Source organism: Polypterus senegalus, chromosome 7 (assembly GCF_016835505.1).
Source record: "Polypterus senegalus isolate Bchr_013 chromosome 7, ASM1683550v1, whole genome shotgun sequence".
Classification (NCBI taxonomy): domain Eukaryota; kingdom Metazoa; phylum Chordata; class Cladistia; order Polypteriformes; family Polypteridae; genus Polypterus; species Polypterus senegalus.
Window position 1 is genome coordinate 89,741,135 of NC_053160.1, and position 20,877 is coordinate 89,762,011.

The 20,877-nt window shown below is 36.6% G+C and overlaps 1 protein-coding gene across 2 annotated transcripts in view; it reads left to right on the forward strand.

Moving 5' to 3' along the window:
* snx2 (sorting nexin 2) overlaps positions 1-20,002 on the forward strand; it is a 129,875-nt gene extending 109,873 nt beyond the window's left edge. The window contains exons 11-16 of one of the 2 annotated variants that reach the window (XM_039759003.1): positions 1,300-1,505; positions 11,068-11,211; positions 11,863-11,874; positions 17,494-17,574; positions 17,666-17,737; positions 19,437-20,002. In XM_039759003.1, coding sequence (XP_039614937.1) covers positions 1,300-1,505; positions 11,068-11,211; positions 11,863-11,874; positions 17,494-17,574; positions 17,666-17,737; positions 19,437-19,487 — 566 coding nt within the window. In that variant the 3' untranslated portion in view covers positions 19,488-20,002. The remainder of the gene's footprint in view (positions 1-1,299; positions 1,506-11,067; positions 11,212-11,862; positions 11,875-17,493; positions 17,575-17,665; positions 17,738-19,436) is intronic. The other variant, XM_039759004.1, reaches the window with a different exon arrangement.
* The last annotated feature ends 875 nt before the right edge of the window (positions 20,003-20,877 follow it).

The following is a 20,877-nucleotide window of genomic DNA, read 5'->3' on the forward strand; positions in this document are numbered from 1 at the left end:
TAGTCCCTATATTGGACTAAGCAGGGTCAGAAACATGGATCTCCCAATAGAAAGTAATGTAGTAGTAAAGCTATCCATGTAGTAAAAGTCTAAATTGCCCGAATATTACAAAATGCCTATTTATAGGAGCTCTATTACGCAAATCACATGGCAAAACATGTGCATACAAATACTGTGCTCCAGTCACATAGTACAGCTTTAATAAACAATCATTGCATTACATTGTGTGGTGGGTTGCCAGGTGATCTGAGAGACAGCCAGGGACAAAAGGGCGACAGAGAACAAAAAGGCACAGTGAGTGAGTGAGAGAAGACGATGCACTGGTGACATATGCTTTCATGACAATGTGAGAAACGGGCACCACTAAAAGGTAGTACTCTGCAAGTGGACTGAGCGCTCTGGAAGGGCAGTAAGCCAGGACACCCCAAGTCAACCTGTCTGGAAACATATAATGTTCCCACAGGATGCTAGTGGGAACACATACTGGCAGGTGACCCTTATTAATAAGAAAGAGTGAGGCTACAGAAGTGGGCACTATTACATAGTACTTACTGGCTTATTGTGAAAAGCATGTGCTAACTGGAAAGTAAGATCATATTGCCCAGAATTGTCCAGAGGCCAGATGTTTGTCAAGGTGAAGGCATATGATCATTGAGCATAAGGAGTGATACAGTATGGCTGTTTTAAGTGATGCATTTCAGAAACTGCCAAAGAGACCTGGAACTTGAAAAGTCATTGAAGGTAAGTAGGCACTCCAAGGTTACCAGAAGGCAATTTAGTTTGGCAGCTTCAAGGCTCTATCGACCATTGTCTGAATGAATCGAGTAGAATTCAGTATATGAATACAGCAAAAAAGATTTAAAGATGACTTGGAGTTTAAAAAGTGTGTAAAATGGAAAATATTAAAATGCCCATTCCTGACAACAGTTTGTAATATATTTAGTAGTTTTAGAACAAGTATTATGTACTGTTTTATCAATATAATTACCTTCTCTTTTAAAATATGGTACGTAAGTTACATTGATCTATAGGGTGGTCCAGATCTAATTATGCAATTTTCATTACGCTATAACTTATTAAGTTTATTACATAGAGAATTCATAAAAAAAATCTTTTTGTTGCCGATAGATGGCAGCACCTGCCCTGCATTCCAAAATGGTGGGGAGACGGTTGTCAGTTGAACAGCGGGTGCGATGTGTTCGCCTTTTCATAATTGCATAATTAGATCTGGACCACCCTGTATATAAACATATTAGATGTGTCTGATTGACTGTGTTCTGATGTTTTCTTCCCTTTCAGAGCTCTCTGTTAATACAGCTGCCTTTGCTAAAAGTGCTGCCATGCTTGGAAACTCTGAAGATCACACAGCATTGTCAAGAGCTCTTTCTCAGCTGGCTGAGGTAGAAGAGAAGATTGACCAGCTTCACCAAGAACAGGCATATGCAGACTTCTACCTTTTCTCTGAGCTGCTTAGTGATTATGTTCGTCTCATTACAGCGGTTAAGGTAATTCAAAGGGAGATATGTATTTACTGTTAATGAAATTTGTGTCACAATTCTTATGCTGTAGTTGAATAAATAAAGGACAAGAAACTGCATTTAGATTTACTTTTGCAGTGAAGAACAGTATTATTCAACTAGTTTTCTGAAATTGAACCAAATACTTGTTATTATTAAAAAAAAAGAATTTTAAAATTTACTTTAGGATTCCTTGTGACTGTTTCTACTCATTGTCTGGGGAATAGTGCAGTCTCTGAAAGAGGGTCTTTCTAGTAAAGGTGTGCATTGGACTGAGCATTGTGCACTAGGATATTGAGCAGTGTGTAACATTTTCTAGTTGATCAATCTTCCCTCAAATATTACTGATTAATGAAGTTATCTGTATTACTAAACAAAGGTTGTATATATGCATGGATGCCAGAGGCCAAACGCACCAAAAGCGCACAGCGCCTCAGCGCCCCAGAGTCAAACCCAGCGGCTTCCCAGAGTCAGTTGGTGGCACCCAAACAACACAATACAACCTGTAAACTAAACTTCAGGTCACATACAACCACCGCCCGAACACGAATGCACACACCACCGCATATACTGTACAACCTTCATTTAGTAATGTAGATCTCCAAGCCGGAATCTGCCGCCATGGTTACTTCAGCACGCGAATGCACCGGCGTCACCATCAGGGAACTAAGTGGTGCCAAAACCGCACGCACATAGCGCCTCAGTGCCCCAGAGTCAAAACCAGCGAGTGGCACCAAAACCGCACGCGCACAGTGCCTCGGCGCCCCAGAGTCAAACCCAGCAGCTTCCCAGAGTCAGTAGGTGGTGCCCAAACAACACAATACAACCTGTAAAATAAACTTCAGGTAAAGCATGCAATGCCAGCAGTTAGTGTGCCTCAACAGTGCCAGCAGTATTCCACTCCACAGTGGCAGCAGCTACTACACTAAACAATGACAGCAGTCAGTGTGCTCGAATCTAGTGTGCCAGCAGTCAGCGTAGCAGCTGTCAGTGTGGCATATTTGAATCACATTAGGGTAATTCAGTGTTAAAAGTAAGTATGATTCCTAACAGCAAATGACTTCTAGCTAACGACACAGCCACAGAAAAACAAAAACGAGACCGCATGGATAAAAACAATGAACGAAGCTGCCTATAACGCGCTTCTGAAACAGCAGAAACAAAGGAGTCATGGCTCCAAAAAGAAAGAGCTCAGGTATCGGATAGGCGTGCAAACAAGACAACAGAACAACAGGAGAAGCGTTTGGAAGGCTTGCGCAATTGTTCATCACAAAGAATATCAGAGGAAACTGCAGAAAGGCTAGAAAGTTGTTTAGAAGGTTTAAAACGTTCAGTATTCCAACAAAGAAAAAGCCAAAGAGAGGAACAACGGACAGCCACTGAACAATTCCGCCAGTTAGCTGAGAACGCATTCTATAATGAGTCCACTGTTCATGAAAATTCATTGGGATTAATGAGTGTCATTTGCAGTCATTGTCATTCACTTAACTTCCTTGAAGAAAAAACTGGCAATACAACTGACGAGTTTACACGTTCTTCTCAAAAGGGTCAAGTTAAGCTGCCTCCTTTGGATGAATATCCTGAATATTTACGAAAGTTTTTGACTAACAATGTACCCGAAAGTAAAAGCTTTATGGAGTGCATTAGATGCTACAATAGTTCATTTGCTTTTGCATCTACCGGGGTAAATATCAAGCCACCACTTGGGAATGGCCCATACTGCTTTCGCGTGTTGCTTTGGATTGGAACAGTGCACCCTGAGCCAAATCATGACCGCAAATTTGCCCAAATTTACATGTTAGATCTAGATGACGCAGTTTATCAATGACATATACAACTTTATGTTGCCTTTTTAAGAGTCCGGCGTTCGTGTGACGTTAAAGTGAAGGTTTTAACTACTCCATACCAGGGACAGCTAATTCAAGGACAGGAAACCATCTTTACCAAAAATGTTGTTTATATAGAAATTTTTGATTAACTATTTTGAATTTTCCATTTTATGAATTTTTTGTTTTCAATTTACTTCATTTAAACCTTTGCACTCTGATATTTTTTTACTTATAAGTGCAGCAACTCAAAGACATTTTGGACTTAAATAATATAACAATTAAATTTCAATTTTAGTTTTAATAAATTGGTTAATTTTAGTACAAATATATTTATTTAATTAAATGAAAACTTACCCAGGATGCTCCCACCCTTCATCATTTTTCATCCCTCCAAAGATCGGAGGGAACAGAAAGTGATTGCCATTCTTGGATCTGCAATTGTTTAGAGAATCAGGGGTTTACTTGTTGCAGCAGGTTTGGGGGATGGCATCACCATTTTAATTGAGTAAACCAACTTTGCTTTTGTAATGTTCTTGTAAATTTAGGTTTGGCAAGAGGGTGCACTGAGAAAAGGTACAAAAAAAACTGTTTAATACATACAGAGCCCCGGAGAGAACATGGGAAGAAAAAAAATAATAAATCATGGGAACTATTTTGATTAAAATGTTTCCGCGGTTTAGTTAATTAGTGCACATTTTTTAAGTAAAACTTTCCCACTATTTATGAAATTTGTGTGCATGTTTTAAATAAAATATTGCCATGATTTAGTTAATGTGTATACCGGTTTACTGTATAACCCTGTTGTGCTTGTTGTTGTATACAGACAACATAATGGACAGAGACAACGTGATAAGGCTACTTTTTGATATGAGAATGAGTTATGATTGCATTGAAACATGAGTTATGACAGCATTGATCTTGTCTTATGGAACATCACTGAGCGACTGGCAGGTGCAAAGGATTTGCTGGGCTACTGTTTTCTACCGACAACACTATATCAACATCAAAAAAAGTTATTTACTTTATTGCTGTTCAGTGGCAAGGTGCTGAAAGTCTACGTTGCTATTGCTGGATATACACAAAGTGTGGATGAATTTGCATAATTCAAGAAAACGTTTTATATAAAAACATGAGCACAAATGAACTAAATTGTAGGGCATTTTAATCATAACGTGCGCACAAATTATATAAAACAAATTGAGGGAACATTTTCATTAAAATGTGCACATAAATTATAAATCATGTACTCAAATAATAAATTATTTCTACAATGTATTATTTTTTTTCATACCCATGGGCTCCATAAGTATCCAATAGTATGATGTGCGAATAAGTGGCTAAGAGGAAATCCACGTATGGCAACGCTTTGGCTTAAAAGCAAATGAGTATGGTGAGCCAAAAGATTTAACTAATTTGTTGACGCAGGAAGAGTGTGGCTGTTAAGGAAGACCATCAAATGTTAAACTCACATAGTGATTTGTGTACTGTGCAAGTTTAGCCATTGTGTATGGCTAGTCTTACCAGCTGTTAATTATTAGTGCTTCTGGAGTTAGAAAAGTCACAAAAATTGAGCTATTGCAGGGAGTTAAATTAAAGGATAAGTTTGCCATTTTTAAAGTCAATGTTACCTTTTCTCAGTCATGATATATATTCATTTGCCATCTGAAATTTCTTTCAAAAGTGAACAAATATATACTGTAAAGCAAAAAATCTGTGTATGTGTGCATGTGCATGTAAATGTATAAGTAAGAATGAGGGATGTTCCAAACAATTGGTTGCCGATCTAAACAGGATGATTTTCACTAATAAAGACTTGATTGGTGATCAGTAGACTGGCTGATTACATAAAACATTATTTTCAGCCCTGCTTACAGAATAATTTAGTTGTAGCGCTTCTTTATGCAAGGTATTATGGTAGTTGAGACAGCATGCATTTTTTTTAATGCAAACTTCCTGCAGTGCAATAAAAGAGAAGAGAATAAAAGCTTGTTTTATCAGAGTGCGAGAAGAAATTGGAATATAAACCTTTACGTTGAAGAAAGTGGAGTAATAAACTGAGAAAAAGGAATCTGAGAAGTCATCCAGTGCAATTAAACAAACTGCAAGAAAAGCTACTTTAACGAATTCAGACCTTTTTATTTGAGTTTGGACAGCAAGCTTGTTTTAAGTGCATCAGCTTAAATTTTCATTGGAAAAAGAAAAGATGAAAGACCAATTAGAAGTTGCTGCTTAGTAAGCAATAGGCTTTTTTAAAAATATGTGTATTGTTTTTATTATTTGTTGCAGTTTGTCATACAGCATACGGTTTTGGTAAGAAACAAGTACCACATAATTAAAATGCTAATCCATCTTTTTTAATTTCCCCTCAAGAATTGCAAATGTCTAGCTGATACACTGAAGAAAAAAAATCACACCTGTATAAATGTAGTAAATCTATATTTTAATAGCAAACAGATGTAGTGCAATTAATGATTTAAAATGATTAAAACCTGTAAGTGTCTGTATAATTATATTTAAGCAGTGTTTAATTGCCAATATCAATTAATTGTGTGAGAATATATATTTTGTTGTTGTTAGAGTAATGGTGAAAACTACTTTTTAATTAAACTTTTTCAGATAAGTACATTACAGAATAAATAAACAATATGACAGCTTGCAATTGTGAGATGCATTTTATTTTTTAATGCCATATGTATTATGGGTAAATATTTATATATATATATTTTATTAGTTAAAGTATGTATTGTAAAGAAATTTGATCTGTTTTAGTATTTTTATGTTCACTGAACAATAAGCCTACAGAATTTAATTTTGTTATTACAAAAAAAGAACTGTTAACACCTGTGGTCTATAGATTAATTATAAAAATACCAAAGTTAACACTTAAATATAGGACATAAGGCTTTTATGCATTTGGTTATGCAGGAGCTTAATATAAAATGTTTTTGAAAGGGACAAAGGAAATTAAAAATCTGAATTGGCCAATCAAGTAACATGAAATCTGTGATTGGTATCTGTGACTTTTATATTTATGCCTAATATACAAATCCACACCATTGTACCAATCTCTGACAAAATTTGCAAACCTGCCCCTTTTAATCGGGTTTGAACACAGAACAAGTGAAGCACCAGACTGAAGCCAGACTAGCAAACAGCCCAAGGACTAAAATTACTTACCTGTGCAATGCCAGCTGCTATACATTCAACTAGTCTGTTCTTGACCTAAAGGGCCCATTATTAAAAAACAGCTTAAAACTTACTGAATGGTCCATTTTTTCAAGCCAAAAATGTTATTGAGTATCAACCTGCATCTTGAGACTACATACATATTGCAAATTGGCATATCCATGTCGTTTTAAGATGGATAAAAAGCACAAAGCAAAACATTGTTATGACATTCAAATTTACTTGTCTTCATCTGCAGCATCTTGCAGGGCCAGGGGTGTAGATTCGTCTTGGAAAGTCATCATCAAGCACTGTTATTGATATTCAGTGTTTCTGCCTAGATGCAAATTGCTGTCTATAGGAAATTAGGCAATAATCACTGAAAAAGTCACACTTACAATCACATATATTCTTTCACTATATGGATGCAGATTTCTTTATTGCGTAAAGATATTATTCCCTGTTGACGCTGGATTGGTTATGCACTTGTGTGCTTCTGGGAGAGAGAATATTGTAATGATCTGGTAGATGATACAGGAGACGGAGGAATGGAGTTAACCACTTTACTCCAGCTGCTTGTGAGATGACCCTAAAAAACAACATTTATAGCACATTTTCATACAAACAATGTAGCTCAAAGTGCTCTACAAGATGTCAAAGAAAAGGTTACAAGAAAAGAATAAACAGGTTAAGAATATTAATGAATAAATACCAAAAAAAAGTTTAAAAATCTATATGCTTTAAAAAAATATTAATATATTATTAGTAGATGGTGTTGACCACCTGGGCATTTATAGCCGCCCTAGCCCAGACACAGACAGGCAGGACATGAACTGCCACACAGCACACCTTTATTTATAGGTGGGGAAGTGCTTTCTTCGCTCCGCACAAGAGCACAATGTCCAGAAAACAAAAGCACAGTCCTTTTACTTCTTGTGTTTCTCTCTTTTCTCGACCTCCACTCCTCTCCCAGCAAGCTTTATCCACTTCCTCCTGACTCTGGCTCCTTAAATGGAGTGAGGCAGCACATTTTATTCAGCTTCTGGGAGTGTTCCAAGTGGCTAATTAGTATTACCTGGAATCATTCCCAGGTGTGGTGGATGTCCACTGTTGGGCTGTGCAGTTCCCCCTTGCAGCTCCCACAGAACCAAACAGGGCAGTACCAAATGCCAAGTCCCAGCGTGCCCTGCGGGAATCCGTGGTGTCACAGCTGCCCAGGAGGGCTGTCTTCTAGCTTCCCAGGGGAGGTAGTGCCTTGCAGATGCTCTTTCCCCTGGCCCTTCCATCCAGCTGGAGTCCTGGCTGGGTAATGGCCAAGACCGCCCATCACAAAGGGTAGTGTCATTATATACAATATCATAGTTTAAGTCTGTAAAGATGAGTCAGGTGATAGGTTCAGATGGCTGGGAGGACAGAAGAAAGAAAAAAAAAGCAAAACAATTAATTGGAGAAAAAACAAAATTTGCAGGGGCTCCAAGGCCAAAAGACCACCCAGCCCCCACTGGGCATTCCACCTAACATAAATTTTCTTAGGTCATTACTCATTCTTTCCAGGATTTGTCTGAGAGGACAAAGGACTTTCTGGTTTTTCCAGCAGCTGGTTTCACCATACTGCTCAGATGTTTGGTGGTGACATGTGCTCCCAGCTGCTTCATTCTTTAACCAGCTCATAAACACCACCCACCCAGCTCCGGCTTATTCCACTCACCTGGGAACAGAGGGAATGTGTTGCCATTCTTTCTCCCAACTGTAGCAGCTGGAAGACACACCCAAAGTGCCCTGAGTGCTGTGTCTGCTCTTAAACAACCAAACATGCACCCCATTCCCTTTGCAACCGCCACCTGCAGAGTCTCTTTTATTCCAACTTCTCCAAGTAACACAGAGCTGGCTCACAGCACTAAGGTCTGCAATAGTTTTATAGGTTCTCCCCATACCTATACTGATTGACTGGAATGAGTGAGTGTCAGTGAGTTTACTTACTCAAACGTGTTGTTTTATTACCACAGCAAAAACAACTCATTATGTATTAAAAAAGTAATTTGTGGTGCTTCTGTCTGTTCTGTCGTACACTCTATCTTCATTTTATCATCCATGCACTGAACACACCACAGAAACTGTGTTGTGTATGTGACTTGGCGCTTTCAAAAATCTAATGCTTTTATTAAAATTCATTGAAGTGTATAATAAGTTCACATCATATTTTTTGTTATGTGTACCATTGAAGTCATTTCTGCTCTTTTCCAATGCTGTCACACAGTGTGAATCTTGGTCTGAAGACTATGTTAACTAACAACACAGAATGTAATGGACAAAATGTAAGCACCGTTTGGAAAAAAACACTCATATGATTTGAGCGTGCATCTGTCAGTTATTTCAAGCCATGACAGAATATAACTTGATAAAACAGAATCGTAGAAGCAAAAGTAGAATTACAAGCAAAATATAGCTTGGTGTTTATTTAGGTTGTCATAACCGTACTTATGATGGTGGCTGCAATAAAAAAATGATATCTAGTTTTGTTTCATTATCACTTGCATCATAAACATGGAAGGCATATTTTCTTAGATCAAAAACTTTGTTGCTTCAAAGTGGATGTATATGGTTAAGTTTTAATGCTTTTTTGTTCACCTGTGGACCTTGGTAACCTTTAGCTCCATTGTAATTTGTAAGAACAGGCAAAGTATTTTTAAAATAAATTAAAAAATGCTTAACTTTAGAACACAGTTTTATGTGTCAAATTAATATATACAATTTAAAGAAATAAACTTCATTTTTAAAAATATCTTGAACTTACATTATCCTTTAGGTGTCTTCCCTTTCGGTTATGATAATCAGTGTCAAATTCTTTTTGGGGCCCTGACAGGGACATGTGACCCATTGATTGCACTGCCGCATGGAGTTGCTTTCCTTGTGGAAGACTGGTGTACTTCTCCTGCAGAACTGATTGGAGAGCACAACAATCTTATACAAATGCACTGTAGTATAACTGACTGAAGGGAGGATTTATACCAATAAACCACTCGCTTTAGAGAACAAAATAGCTAATTAATAAATTAAGCTTGACCATTACAAAATATGCAAATACTTGTCCTTTAATTTTGATTATTGAACAGAAAGCCACATTTTAAATTGCAAGTTTTTTTTTTCCTTTGTATCTGACCTGAGTTTGAAGTGTCGAGGATGTTGGCCTCAGTTAAAAAGGATCTGAAGTATCAAGGTCAGGTGTGCATTGCCCCCAAGAACCCCCTAGAAGTATTGTGGTCTAGCGACTCTAAGAGGCTGGAAATGTCAGCTACTACCTGCTTGGAAGAGAGACCACTGGATAACATCGATTGTTGGAGATAGGGAGGCATAGATTGTGATGTTGTTTGGAAGTAAGATAGTCCTCTTAACTTTTAAAAGAAGAAAATGGCAATTATACTGTATAGTCTTAGTGTTTATTTCTGCCCTGTTATGTTAAATTCTGCCCTTTTTATTAAATTTGAATCCTTATTTTAGTATTAGTTGGTAGATATGCATACTGTATTTGGATAGTAGAGTATTATACAGGCTAAGGCACTGAACTTCAAACCCCCAAGGTTGCTGGTTCAGTTTCCACATATGACTCACTATGTGACCCTGACCAGGTCACTTAACCTGCTTGTGTGCCATCTGTAAAACAAAATATGTATAAGCAGTTGTGACATTCTGATATTTTAAATAGCCTTGGATAATGGCACCTGCCTAATATATTTCGAATTGATTTTAAAACCTTGCTGCTAGTTTTTAAATCTTTACATGGGCTTGCTTCTGCCTATTTATCTGAATTGTGTGTTTTACATCAGCCATCCAGAGTGCTTAGATCTTCTGGTCAGTTGTCTCTTGTTGTCCCTCTTACCAAGTGTAAAACTAAGGGGGACAGGGCTTTTGCAGCTGCTGCTCCTCACCTCTGGAACTCTTTACCTCATTATATAAAGGAGTCGTCTACAATTGAATTGAATTGTTCAAAACAAGATTAAAGACTCATTTCTATTCACTTGCATTCCGTGACCTTCAGTAATACTGATGGTTTCCTCAATGTGATTATATAACATTACTTCTGTTTATTATTTATTTTATTTATGTTCATATATTTTATTTCTATTTATGTTATGTTATTTGTTTGTTTTCTTTTATTCTATTATTGTAAAGCACTTTGGCCACAGCATTCCTATGTTGTTTTAAATGTGCTATATAAATAAATTGACATTGACAGTAGTATTTGTGTTAATAATATTGGATAGTGCTCAACAGCAAACAAACCCTTAGAAAGATATTAGGCTACTTTAAAAAACATATTCAAATAGGAATACTTTTAAAATATTTTATGCTGAAATTTTTAAATAGATTTACTGAAAGTAGAGTACTGTAGGTTTGAGAAATTGAATTATAAATGGTACTTCTTCCTGCATTATTAAGATTAGCTACATTGTTAGAAGTAGCATGTTTTTTTGTAATTTATTAGACTCAGTAGGAGCTCATTAGATAAATACACTCATTATCTGCTTAGTTATTTTTGGTATGTTTTCCTTCTGTAGGGTGTTTTTGATCAAAGAATGAAGACCTGGCAGAAATGGCAAGATGCACAAGCAATGTTACAGAAGAAACTGGAGGCAGAGGCCAAGCTTCAGTATGCCAACAAACCAGACAAACTACAGCAGGCCAAGGATGAGATCAGGGAGGCAAGTCCTGGTGTTTCAGTTTGTAAAGATGAAAAATAAGAATTCTTACCAGTTCAAGAGGTCTGCGTAACAAACATTTTTCAGCCTGCCAGGAGCTGTCCCTTGTTTCACAGGGTCATATGCACACAGAAAAAGAAAAAGATGAATGAGTGTCAGTTGTCTCTTGAACACATAAGTTACTAGATGACGTTAAACAGTCAGATTTATTTTTCAGTTCACATGTAAAAAATGCAGTTAATTCAGGACAGAAGATAGATATCTTACTCAATATAAGTTATTCTTAAGCAGGCAGGGGAAAAGAATGTTTACTGTTTGTAACTTAACTGATTACGTTGGTTATAGCAGTAAACAGTACCATCATATAAGTAAATAATTTACCAGGAAATTATCCCTGTTATTTTCATACAGATCCACAGTAATGACCTCAATTCATTAAGACCCTACTCCCCAGCATGCTGTTTTATGGCACTATCACCTCATTTGTTGGAGCACTCAATGAATTGTGTGAATGCGAGTTACAATCGCACGCTGTTTAGTTTGCTACAATGGCATAGTCAGTTTAAAGTTTCCATATTTGAATTAATTTCTTTCAGCATAAAGCATTTTCAGCTTGCCATAATTTATGCATTTTTTCTACCATGCTTCAAAAAGGAAATTGAAGAGGTAGGACAACCTGAGTTTGCTTTTCTTTTGCTTTTGTGAGTTCCTAGCATTATGCATATTACACAAAGCTTTTTACAAAATAATTTTTCTTTATTTAAGCATTTGTTTATACTTATCATCATGGCTCATATTTTAGACAAGTAGCCCATATTTTTGTTTTGCTTTAATCATCTCCATGTGCATGAACTTTTAATTGATCACCCATGGGACATGAACATAATACTGCAAATGGAATGTTGCTCATCTGCAGTGTACTGATCAGTGAACTGTGACTGTAAGTTGGGGTTTAACTTTTCTTTCATTCATTTCCCAATAAAATGTGTCTTATATACTGGGATAGTAAAATAAATGTGCAGTGTTTCTTGGCTTATTAGGTAGACAAATGAATAATATTTAAAGACACATAACGTGTGTTATGATGTAATTTTTTTTTACTAATAACTTTAGTTGAGCATTTCAAAGTAGTAAATATAGGTGCTTTCCCAACACAGAAACTTTGTTTTCAGGAAAAAATGAGTTCCTGTAAAATGTAGGCCCAGGCCACTTGTGGTCCCTGGTCACTTTTCTGTGTTGCATTCCCACCAACAGGAATTATAACCTTTATGCAAATATGTGACATGCAGAGATAAGTGATATGGTCTGAAGTGAAGCACGTTCAGAAGTTCACAGTAAGCCCCAATCCCAACTCCCTCCTTATTGCTTCTATGCATTCTGTCCTTCACAGGGAAACCCTTTCCTTATTGGTTTGATACCGTGCATGGCGCAGTGCGCCAGGGAGGTGGTTGTAAAGAGTGATGCAGTACCAAGTGCATTTGTGAGGTGGTGCTGGTGCTTGTGGTCAACCAATCAGCACAATTCACTACCTCACGCATGGTAGTTCCTGGTTGAACAATAAGCACATACCCTGGAGTAGGAGCTAAAAAAAAGTACCATGAGCTACAAATGGTCCAAGTTTCTGCAATGGGAATGCTTCAGAAGTTCCCAAGTTTTTAAAAATTGCTTGGTCCCTGAAAAAAGTTCCTGTGTTAGGAAAGCACCTTAACTTTAATTGTTTCCTAAAACAACACATTATTTTTGTACAAGAAAGAACGATGGTGTCTTGTATCGTACTATCTGCTACCTAATATAACATAACTTGGATCATTTTGCATTCCTCACTGACTGGTTAGGATGATAAACTTACTGTTTACATCCATATAGTAAGAAAAATACATTGTGGAGCTCTGTTCATCATTTCTGCTTGCAATGTTGAGCTTTTTGGTAAACCCACAGTGGTCCAGACAGTTAATCTCCAGTGCAGAAATTGAGCATGTTATTCTAATCATACACTGAATTTTGGAAGTTTACTTCTAAAAAAAACAAAGCATAATTGGTGTCACAGATGCTTTTGCATACTTTTTTTGAAATTGTTTTAGTCAGGTATGCTGCTTCTTTCTGCTAATTTCACTTTTCCTTTTAAATGATCTGAGCAAACTTTAATCTTATGAGCTAAGGACTACACTGTGTAAGGATATACTTGAGATGTGCTGATAGGCCATTTGTCTAATTTGAATAATAAACAAAAATGTAAATTATAGATGGTTGTACTGGCATTGTCCGAGGGGGACAGGGTTTCTGGGTACATCATCATATTTGTTTAGTTTGAAATACTATCCATCTTCAATATCACTCACTTTTATTATTATTATTATTAACTTAAAGTTGCTAATGGAGCAGTGTCTTTTTTTCCAAGGCAGTTCCACTAAAAACACAGTAAGTCTAAGGGCAGTAACTGTCCAATCATGACTCCGAAGAAGAATGTCATCCAATGAAACTGATTTTAATAGCTCATTTGTAACTTTGGCCCAACTTTGTTGGTTTCATTGATACATCCACATTGCACCAGTGAGGCCTATGGGTTGTATTCTTTGTTATATGTATATTCTTTATACCTCAGGTCTTTATGATTTTTTTTAATGATCATTGCTGCTTGATTCCATGTGTAACTGTAGTGGGCTGATTAACCATCTAGTGACACAAGAATACATTAAACTAAGATGTCAGAGCATTTGCTGCTGAGCTGTTTCAAGAGTGGGTCTTGTTGCCACAGACTGTAATGTTTACTTTTTATCATTTCTCTACTTCCCTATAATCTTAAAGTAGTGTGTCCTGCAAATTCTATAAACCTTTGCAGTAAATATAACCCATGTCTTCTGTTGTGCATGTATTAAATAGAAGGAGCAGCCATGTTTGAATTTATAGCTGGTGGAAGACATCTGATCTATTTTTAAAAAACTCACACTGAACTTATTTCTACTCAGAATATTTTACTTATGGTATTACCTTCATGGAGTATACAAGAAGTATGTTGTATGGGCAATAGGTATAACGTGGTTAATTTGGGTTGGCTTCTTCTACTTGTTATTTTGGAATACATTTCAGATTAAGCTTACCTTTCCTTTTTGGTTATAATATGTCCAGCCCTGCCTAAGTAACATTCTATCTTATTGATAAAATCACTGTAACATTTACATAGTTAATCCTAACGAAGGAATGGGATCCATATGTACAGTATATATAAAATAATCAATATCAGATTTATTTATATAGCACATTTAAAGATAGCAATAGCTGACCAAAGTTCTGTACAACCAAGGATAATACAATACAGAAGACAATAAGACAATAAAGTAGACAAACGCATCTCTTCTAATTAATTAAAAGCCAAGAAATAGAAATGTGATTTAAAAACAGGAAAAGCAGGGCCCAAACTAACATGAACTGGCAACCCATTCCAGTGTCTCGAGGTTACAACTGCAAAGGCACGATCTCCCCTACACTATACTTTAGTCTAAATTTATGGACTACCAGAAGCAACTGATCAGTAGACCCGAGTGACTTTGATGGAATATATAATTGTAATAGGTCGGAGAGGTAAAAGGGAGCTAGGCCATTTAGTACTTTATAAGAAACCAATGAAATTCTTAAACTCATTCCTACAACAAACAGGGAGCCAGTGCAAGGAGGCTAGCACAGGGAAAATATGTTCTCGCTTGTATGTTCCTGTTAAAAGACGAGGTGCAGTGTTTTGGACCAACTGTAAACGTGAGACAGAAGCCTGGCAGACACCAACACAGTAGTCAGGGGGAAAAATAAAAACATGTATAACCTTTCTAAATCATGAAACAATAAGAAGGGCTTAACTTTAGATAAATGCCTCAGTTGAAAGAAACTAGCTTTAAGTAGAGTTTATCTGTTTTATCTAATTTAAAATCCCTATCCATTATTATGGCCAGATTTTTTTTACAATGGATCTTACATAAGGCTTCAGGGAACTCAAGTCCACGTGAGAGGCACCACTGATATCACTTGACCCAAACATCGGGTTTGCAGTTTTGTTCTCATTAAAAATGTAACAAAAGTTAAGACCACCCAAGCCTTAACATCCTCAAGACAGATCAACAGAAGAAATTTTAAAAAGAGTTTGTATTATTGTGCTTCAAGAGTAACTAAATCTGCAAAGCAGTAAAACAAGATGCCATAACTTCTAAAAATGCACCCTAAAGGGAGCACATACAGAGAAAAAAGGAGCCACCTAAGAATAGAACCCAGAGGAACACAACAAGAAAGAGATGCTGAGGAGGAGACAAAATGACCCAAACTAACAGGAAAACCTCAGACAAATAAAACTTAAACCAATCCAAAGTAATACCTTTAATGCCCACAGAGTGTTCCAAGCAATTAATGAGGATGTTGTGGTTTATACTATCGAAAAAACTTGTGAGATCCAAAAGCATGAAAAAGCAAGGATCCCCAGTGTCGGTAGCTAATAAAAGATCATTAAAAACCTTTACAAGTGCAGATTCAGTACTATGAAGGGTTTTAAAACCAGACTTGGCTTCAAAGTTGGGCTCTGGTGCGTTCTCATAGCAAGCCCTGGTGACAGTGTAACACATTGCACAGACTAAGTGACTGTTTTCAGCACAAGCAACAGTCATATACCATGCACGACCAAAGAAACAACATTGCCACACAGACTTATGGAAAAAGCTTGCAGCATTGCTGACCGGAAAAGAACTGCAGCCAACTCTGGTGACAGTGAAGCACATTGCCCAGGCCAAGTGATTGTTTTAATCCAAGCACCAGTCATAAACTCTTAGCAGTCATACATGACCAAAGAACTGGAGGCACAGTGACATTGGATGGCAGTGAGGGACACTGCAGCAACCTTGACGGAGTTACCTGTGGAGTTGTTTTTCCTAGGAGGTTAATGCATTACATTTCTTTGAGGACTGGAGTTCTGAGAGTTACTATTATAAAAATTATTAATAATGACACTTATTGGTTCTCCTCATTTCCTTTAAGAGGGAAGCAGCTATCTATAATGACATAATGTGCACTGAGAACAGTCACACACAGAACACCATTGAACACTAAAAGTGAAAGTACTTGGTATTGCCCAAGTAAATGTGTAGAATGGATTAGGAAAAGACAGCAGAGCTTTATGAGATTTTTTAAACTGTGACCCTGTTGCTATTCTTAGCTGTCCCATCCATCATCTACACGGCTCTCTATCAATGTCTCTGGTCTTGTGAGTGAATATGTTCTTTTTGGAACCATTTGGATTCAGAATTGCAGTAACTCTTGCTTAGTTCCATCCATCCATTATCCAACCCGCTATATCCTAACTACAGGGTCACAGGGGTCTGCTTCAGCCAATCCCAGCCAACACAGGGCGCAAGGCAGGAAACAATGTTGCTCAAGAATTTCAACCCACTTTTGTAAAATGTGTGAAAAAACATGTTAGTGCCTGAGAAGAGTTACAAGCCTAGTTTGTTAGTATGGAGTGCTTATACATCCCTTAGTTTCCTTTATACCTGATATCTTACTTAATATTTAGTTGAATTAAGAAAAAATATTACCACTTCATCTTACATCACAGACCACTTTTTATAAAGGTTTAAGTGACCAGGGAAAAGATGTATACATTTGGAATTATGGATTAATAAGAAAAGCACCCAGTGCATTAGATGTTAGATGGTGACAGGTGCACTTAAATACAAATTTTTAGGCATTAGTACTTTAGATTACTTCAAGTACAGTTCATGTTTTCTGTCACATGTACAGATTGTACTTGCATATCGGATGAACATGTAAAATGGGGCCATGTTCATCTTGCAACTTTGAAACCTCCGAATTCTTTCTTTAACCAAGCTGATTTGTTCAAAAAGTGATCTGAAAATGTCAACACTACTGAGCTGTTACTGTAGTAAATATTGTAACAAAAAATACAGATGGCTAGAAATATGAGAGCTCCTGCTTTTTGCATTGCTTCAGCTTCTAAGGGTAGGGTAGAATGGGGAATGCCCTGCTAGAGTGTGTATATCTTTTGTAAAATAAAATATAGAAGCCTAATTGCACCACATTTCAGTAAGAATGACACAAAATATTTGGATCTGGATAATATTACTTAGCAATCTGAAAAAGGAATGTTCTGGTATTGTACCACAGTCTATATATTACAGTAATTAGATGATAAAATTGCACCATTAGTTATGTAGTAAACTATAAAAGCGTTGGCTGTTCTATTTGTTTTTAAATTGCTGTTAAATTAATACATGGATTTCTCCATTCCTTTAGTGGGAGGGCAAGGTCCAGCAAGGAGAGACAGATTTTAAGCAAATCTCAAAAACCATCCGTAAAGAAGTGGGCAGATTTGAGGCATGTATATCTTTTTTCCTTTTCAATATTTCACTTTTCACTGTCTGATTTGCATGGACTTTTGATATTTTTCTTTCCACTTTACCTACAGAAAGAAAGAGTGAAAGATTTCAAAGCTGTTATCATTAAGTACTTGGAATCCTTAGTTCAAACACAGCAACAGGTAGGTTTATTTTTTTTTTCCTTTCATTTGTGAAGGATAGTGTTGGGTTGAGTATAGTGCTCACTTTAGCCCTTGTTTCAATGCATGTATGCTTTATTTTGTACCTTAAAATATGCTTCACTGTAAAAGATGGGATACACATCAAATCAAAAATATGACTTCAGTTTAATTTCATAATGAATGCAATAAAAATTTTATCAAATAAAAATAGAAAATTATGACATAATTAATTTCTTCAATAAAAGCTATTTTTTTTAATAGGAGTGATATAAATAATTTTTTACTCATTTTCTCAAAAACATATAGATTTTTTTTATTTTATTACTAACCCAATTGCTGCAAATAATTTAATACTGATTGGCCTTTAATGACCTCTTAGGTACAGCCATCAGTGGTGTGTCTGTCTGCAGAGAGAGTGTCGACCTTGTCGAGAGGTTTATATATCTTGGCAGTGATATTCACGTCTCTGGTTACTCTTCCTATAAAGTCAGTAGATGGATTGGAAGGGCATGAGGACGCTGGAAAGGGGTGTGTGGCACTCCCGATATCTATGCAAAAGGGCGAAGGTCCAAGTCTTTAGAGACCTGGTGCTTCCTGTCTTGCTGTATCCAGTGACCTGAGATGAAGACTGGACTCCTTTGGTTCTGTGTCTCTTTGGAGAATGCTTGGGTACCATTGGTTTGACTTTGTAAAGAATGAGGCACATTACCTGCATTGAGAGGGAGCGTCAGTTACGGCACTATGGCCATGTGGCGCATTTCCCCAAAGGCGATACGGCTCGTAAGATCCTCATTGTTGGGGACCCAAGTGGCTGGACCAGGCCAAGGGGTCGCCTACGTAACACCTGGCTGTGGCAAATAGAGGGTCATTTCCGCAGGGTGGGACTGGACCGTGTGTCTGCCTGGGGGGTTACAAACCGGGATCATGAGTTGTTTCGTCGTGTAGTGGGTGTGGCAACGAACTGTACCAGTGCATGCTTCCCAACTTGAGTTGACTTGACTTGGAAATAAACAAGTTAACAAAAGGTTAGTGTCACTGCTCACGCTCATCGAAACACATCTCTTTCATTGATGATAAAAAAAAGCACTTTTTTGGTAGATTTAAACTCAAGTCATTTTGTTATGTGCAAGATATACACGTTTATGAGAAGAAAAACCTACAGAGACTCTTGGAAAATTTGCATCTGGGTAGTTCCCAGATCTAATTAATCACTGCTTGACCACAAAGTCCAATGTCAACTTCATACTTTGTGAGAATATTTATTTGTTATATTTAGAGGATTTACACACTTGCACATGAGGCAATTTTGTTGTGAATGTCCTTCAGGTTGTTTGTGTGGGTTTTAAGCAGGCTTTATCCAGGAACAATGGTTTCCTCCTACATTGCAGAGTAGTGTAGGTAAGGTATTTGGCAACTCAGAATTTCTTACTGCACTCTGAATGTGGTTGTATTTGAACCCTGTCTCCCTCTTTGCATCCAGTGAGGGCCAGGACAGGCTCTGACTCCTAGCATCCCAAAGCCAGACAATACAAGTTCTGAAAATGGACGAATTCATTTAATACTGTTTATTTTAGTGTTTTCATTAATTTTTTGTACATTTATGGTTAATTTGAAAACAATATCAGAAAATAAGAGTGGCCATGTTACAAATTAGAATCTTGTTGTACTCTCTTTTAAGATGCTTTTCTTTTTTCCACAGCTTATAAAATACTGGGAGGCATTCCTGCCTGAAGCCAAAGCAATAGCCTGAACAATGAATCCAAACCAGAATTTGCTGATGGTGATGCTCATGTTTACATTGTTCCCACAATATGAAAGATGCACGGAAATGGAAATGTGACCCAAGGAATCCAGAACACATGCTCTTGTGTACACACAAACATGCACAGTATGAACATATGGCTTTTCCTTTTATATCCTCAAGCTATTTTTATTCGTAAGCTGCACGTCCTGATCCAATCAATAAATGGACTGTGGCATGATATTCAGCAGTATGCTGCAGAATTGAACACTTTTTAATAATTTTTGTTAATTTTTTTGTTATATCTTTTTTTTCATCTGATTTTTTTTAAATCAGGTAAAAGTATAATCATAGAGTCCAAGTCCATGATAAGTATGAAATCAACTTGTCTTGTGTTCACGATTTTGTGGTAACAAACATTCATGAAGCAAAGCCTACTATCATTTCAGTTTAATTCAACATTCCTGTACAGAAATTACTTTGTGATTATAATTATTATAATAAAGGAATGTACCATAAGTGAATTGTAGTTACTGCGTTTTAGTTGATTCATATTCATACATTTGACACTGGTTCTTCACCAAAGCACAACCCAACAGTGCTGATGCCTAATACGGTTGGGCCCACTGCCTTGCAATTATTAGCATACATTAGTTGGCATCAAATCCGTAATCACATCAAATCAGTAATGTAATTTACTTAGACTGTTTGCAGCTATTGTAATACAGCAAGGACTTCCCAGTGACTCATCAGTAACCAGTAATCGACAAAGTCCAAAACCTTAATTTCAAAAAGGCAAATAAAAGAAATCCCTAAAATGTAAGTCATGATAAACTTTACATGTGGATGATTGAGAAGCAGCATGTAATGTTTTAAATACTAATACTTAACAACTTGCAGGAGCATATAATGGCAAAACGTTCAAGCAGTATAGTAACAAATTTTGTCAGTGTATGGCTAAAGAGATTTTTTTCCTCTGTATTTTTATCTTTCTTTTGTTTTCTCTGGATTGATTTTGAAGTAAACTGTTCCGTTATGTTCTTATTATTTGCTTGATTGAGTAGTATGCATTTAAAAATTTCTGCTTTATGAAATAGCATAAAAATTATGAAAAAAAACTATTAAGAAGATGTGACTTTGTAACAATTATATGAAAATAATTGTTAACTGAAGGGCTTAATGTAAACATATTAAGCAACAATTAAATAAAGTTTGTATATTACAAGTGATGCAATATTCAGTCTATGGAAGTGTCTAGGTATCATGATATTTAAAGATCTGTACTTCAATAATGTATTTGAACTCTTTGAACTATTAAGCTTTAAATTCCATCTTCCTGGAACACCCCTTTTGTACAACCTACCCAATTTTCCTCATATTTTATCTATATAGATCCGAA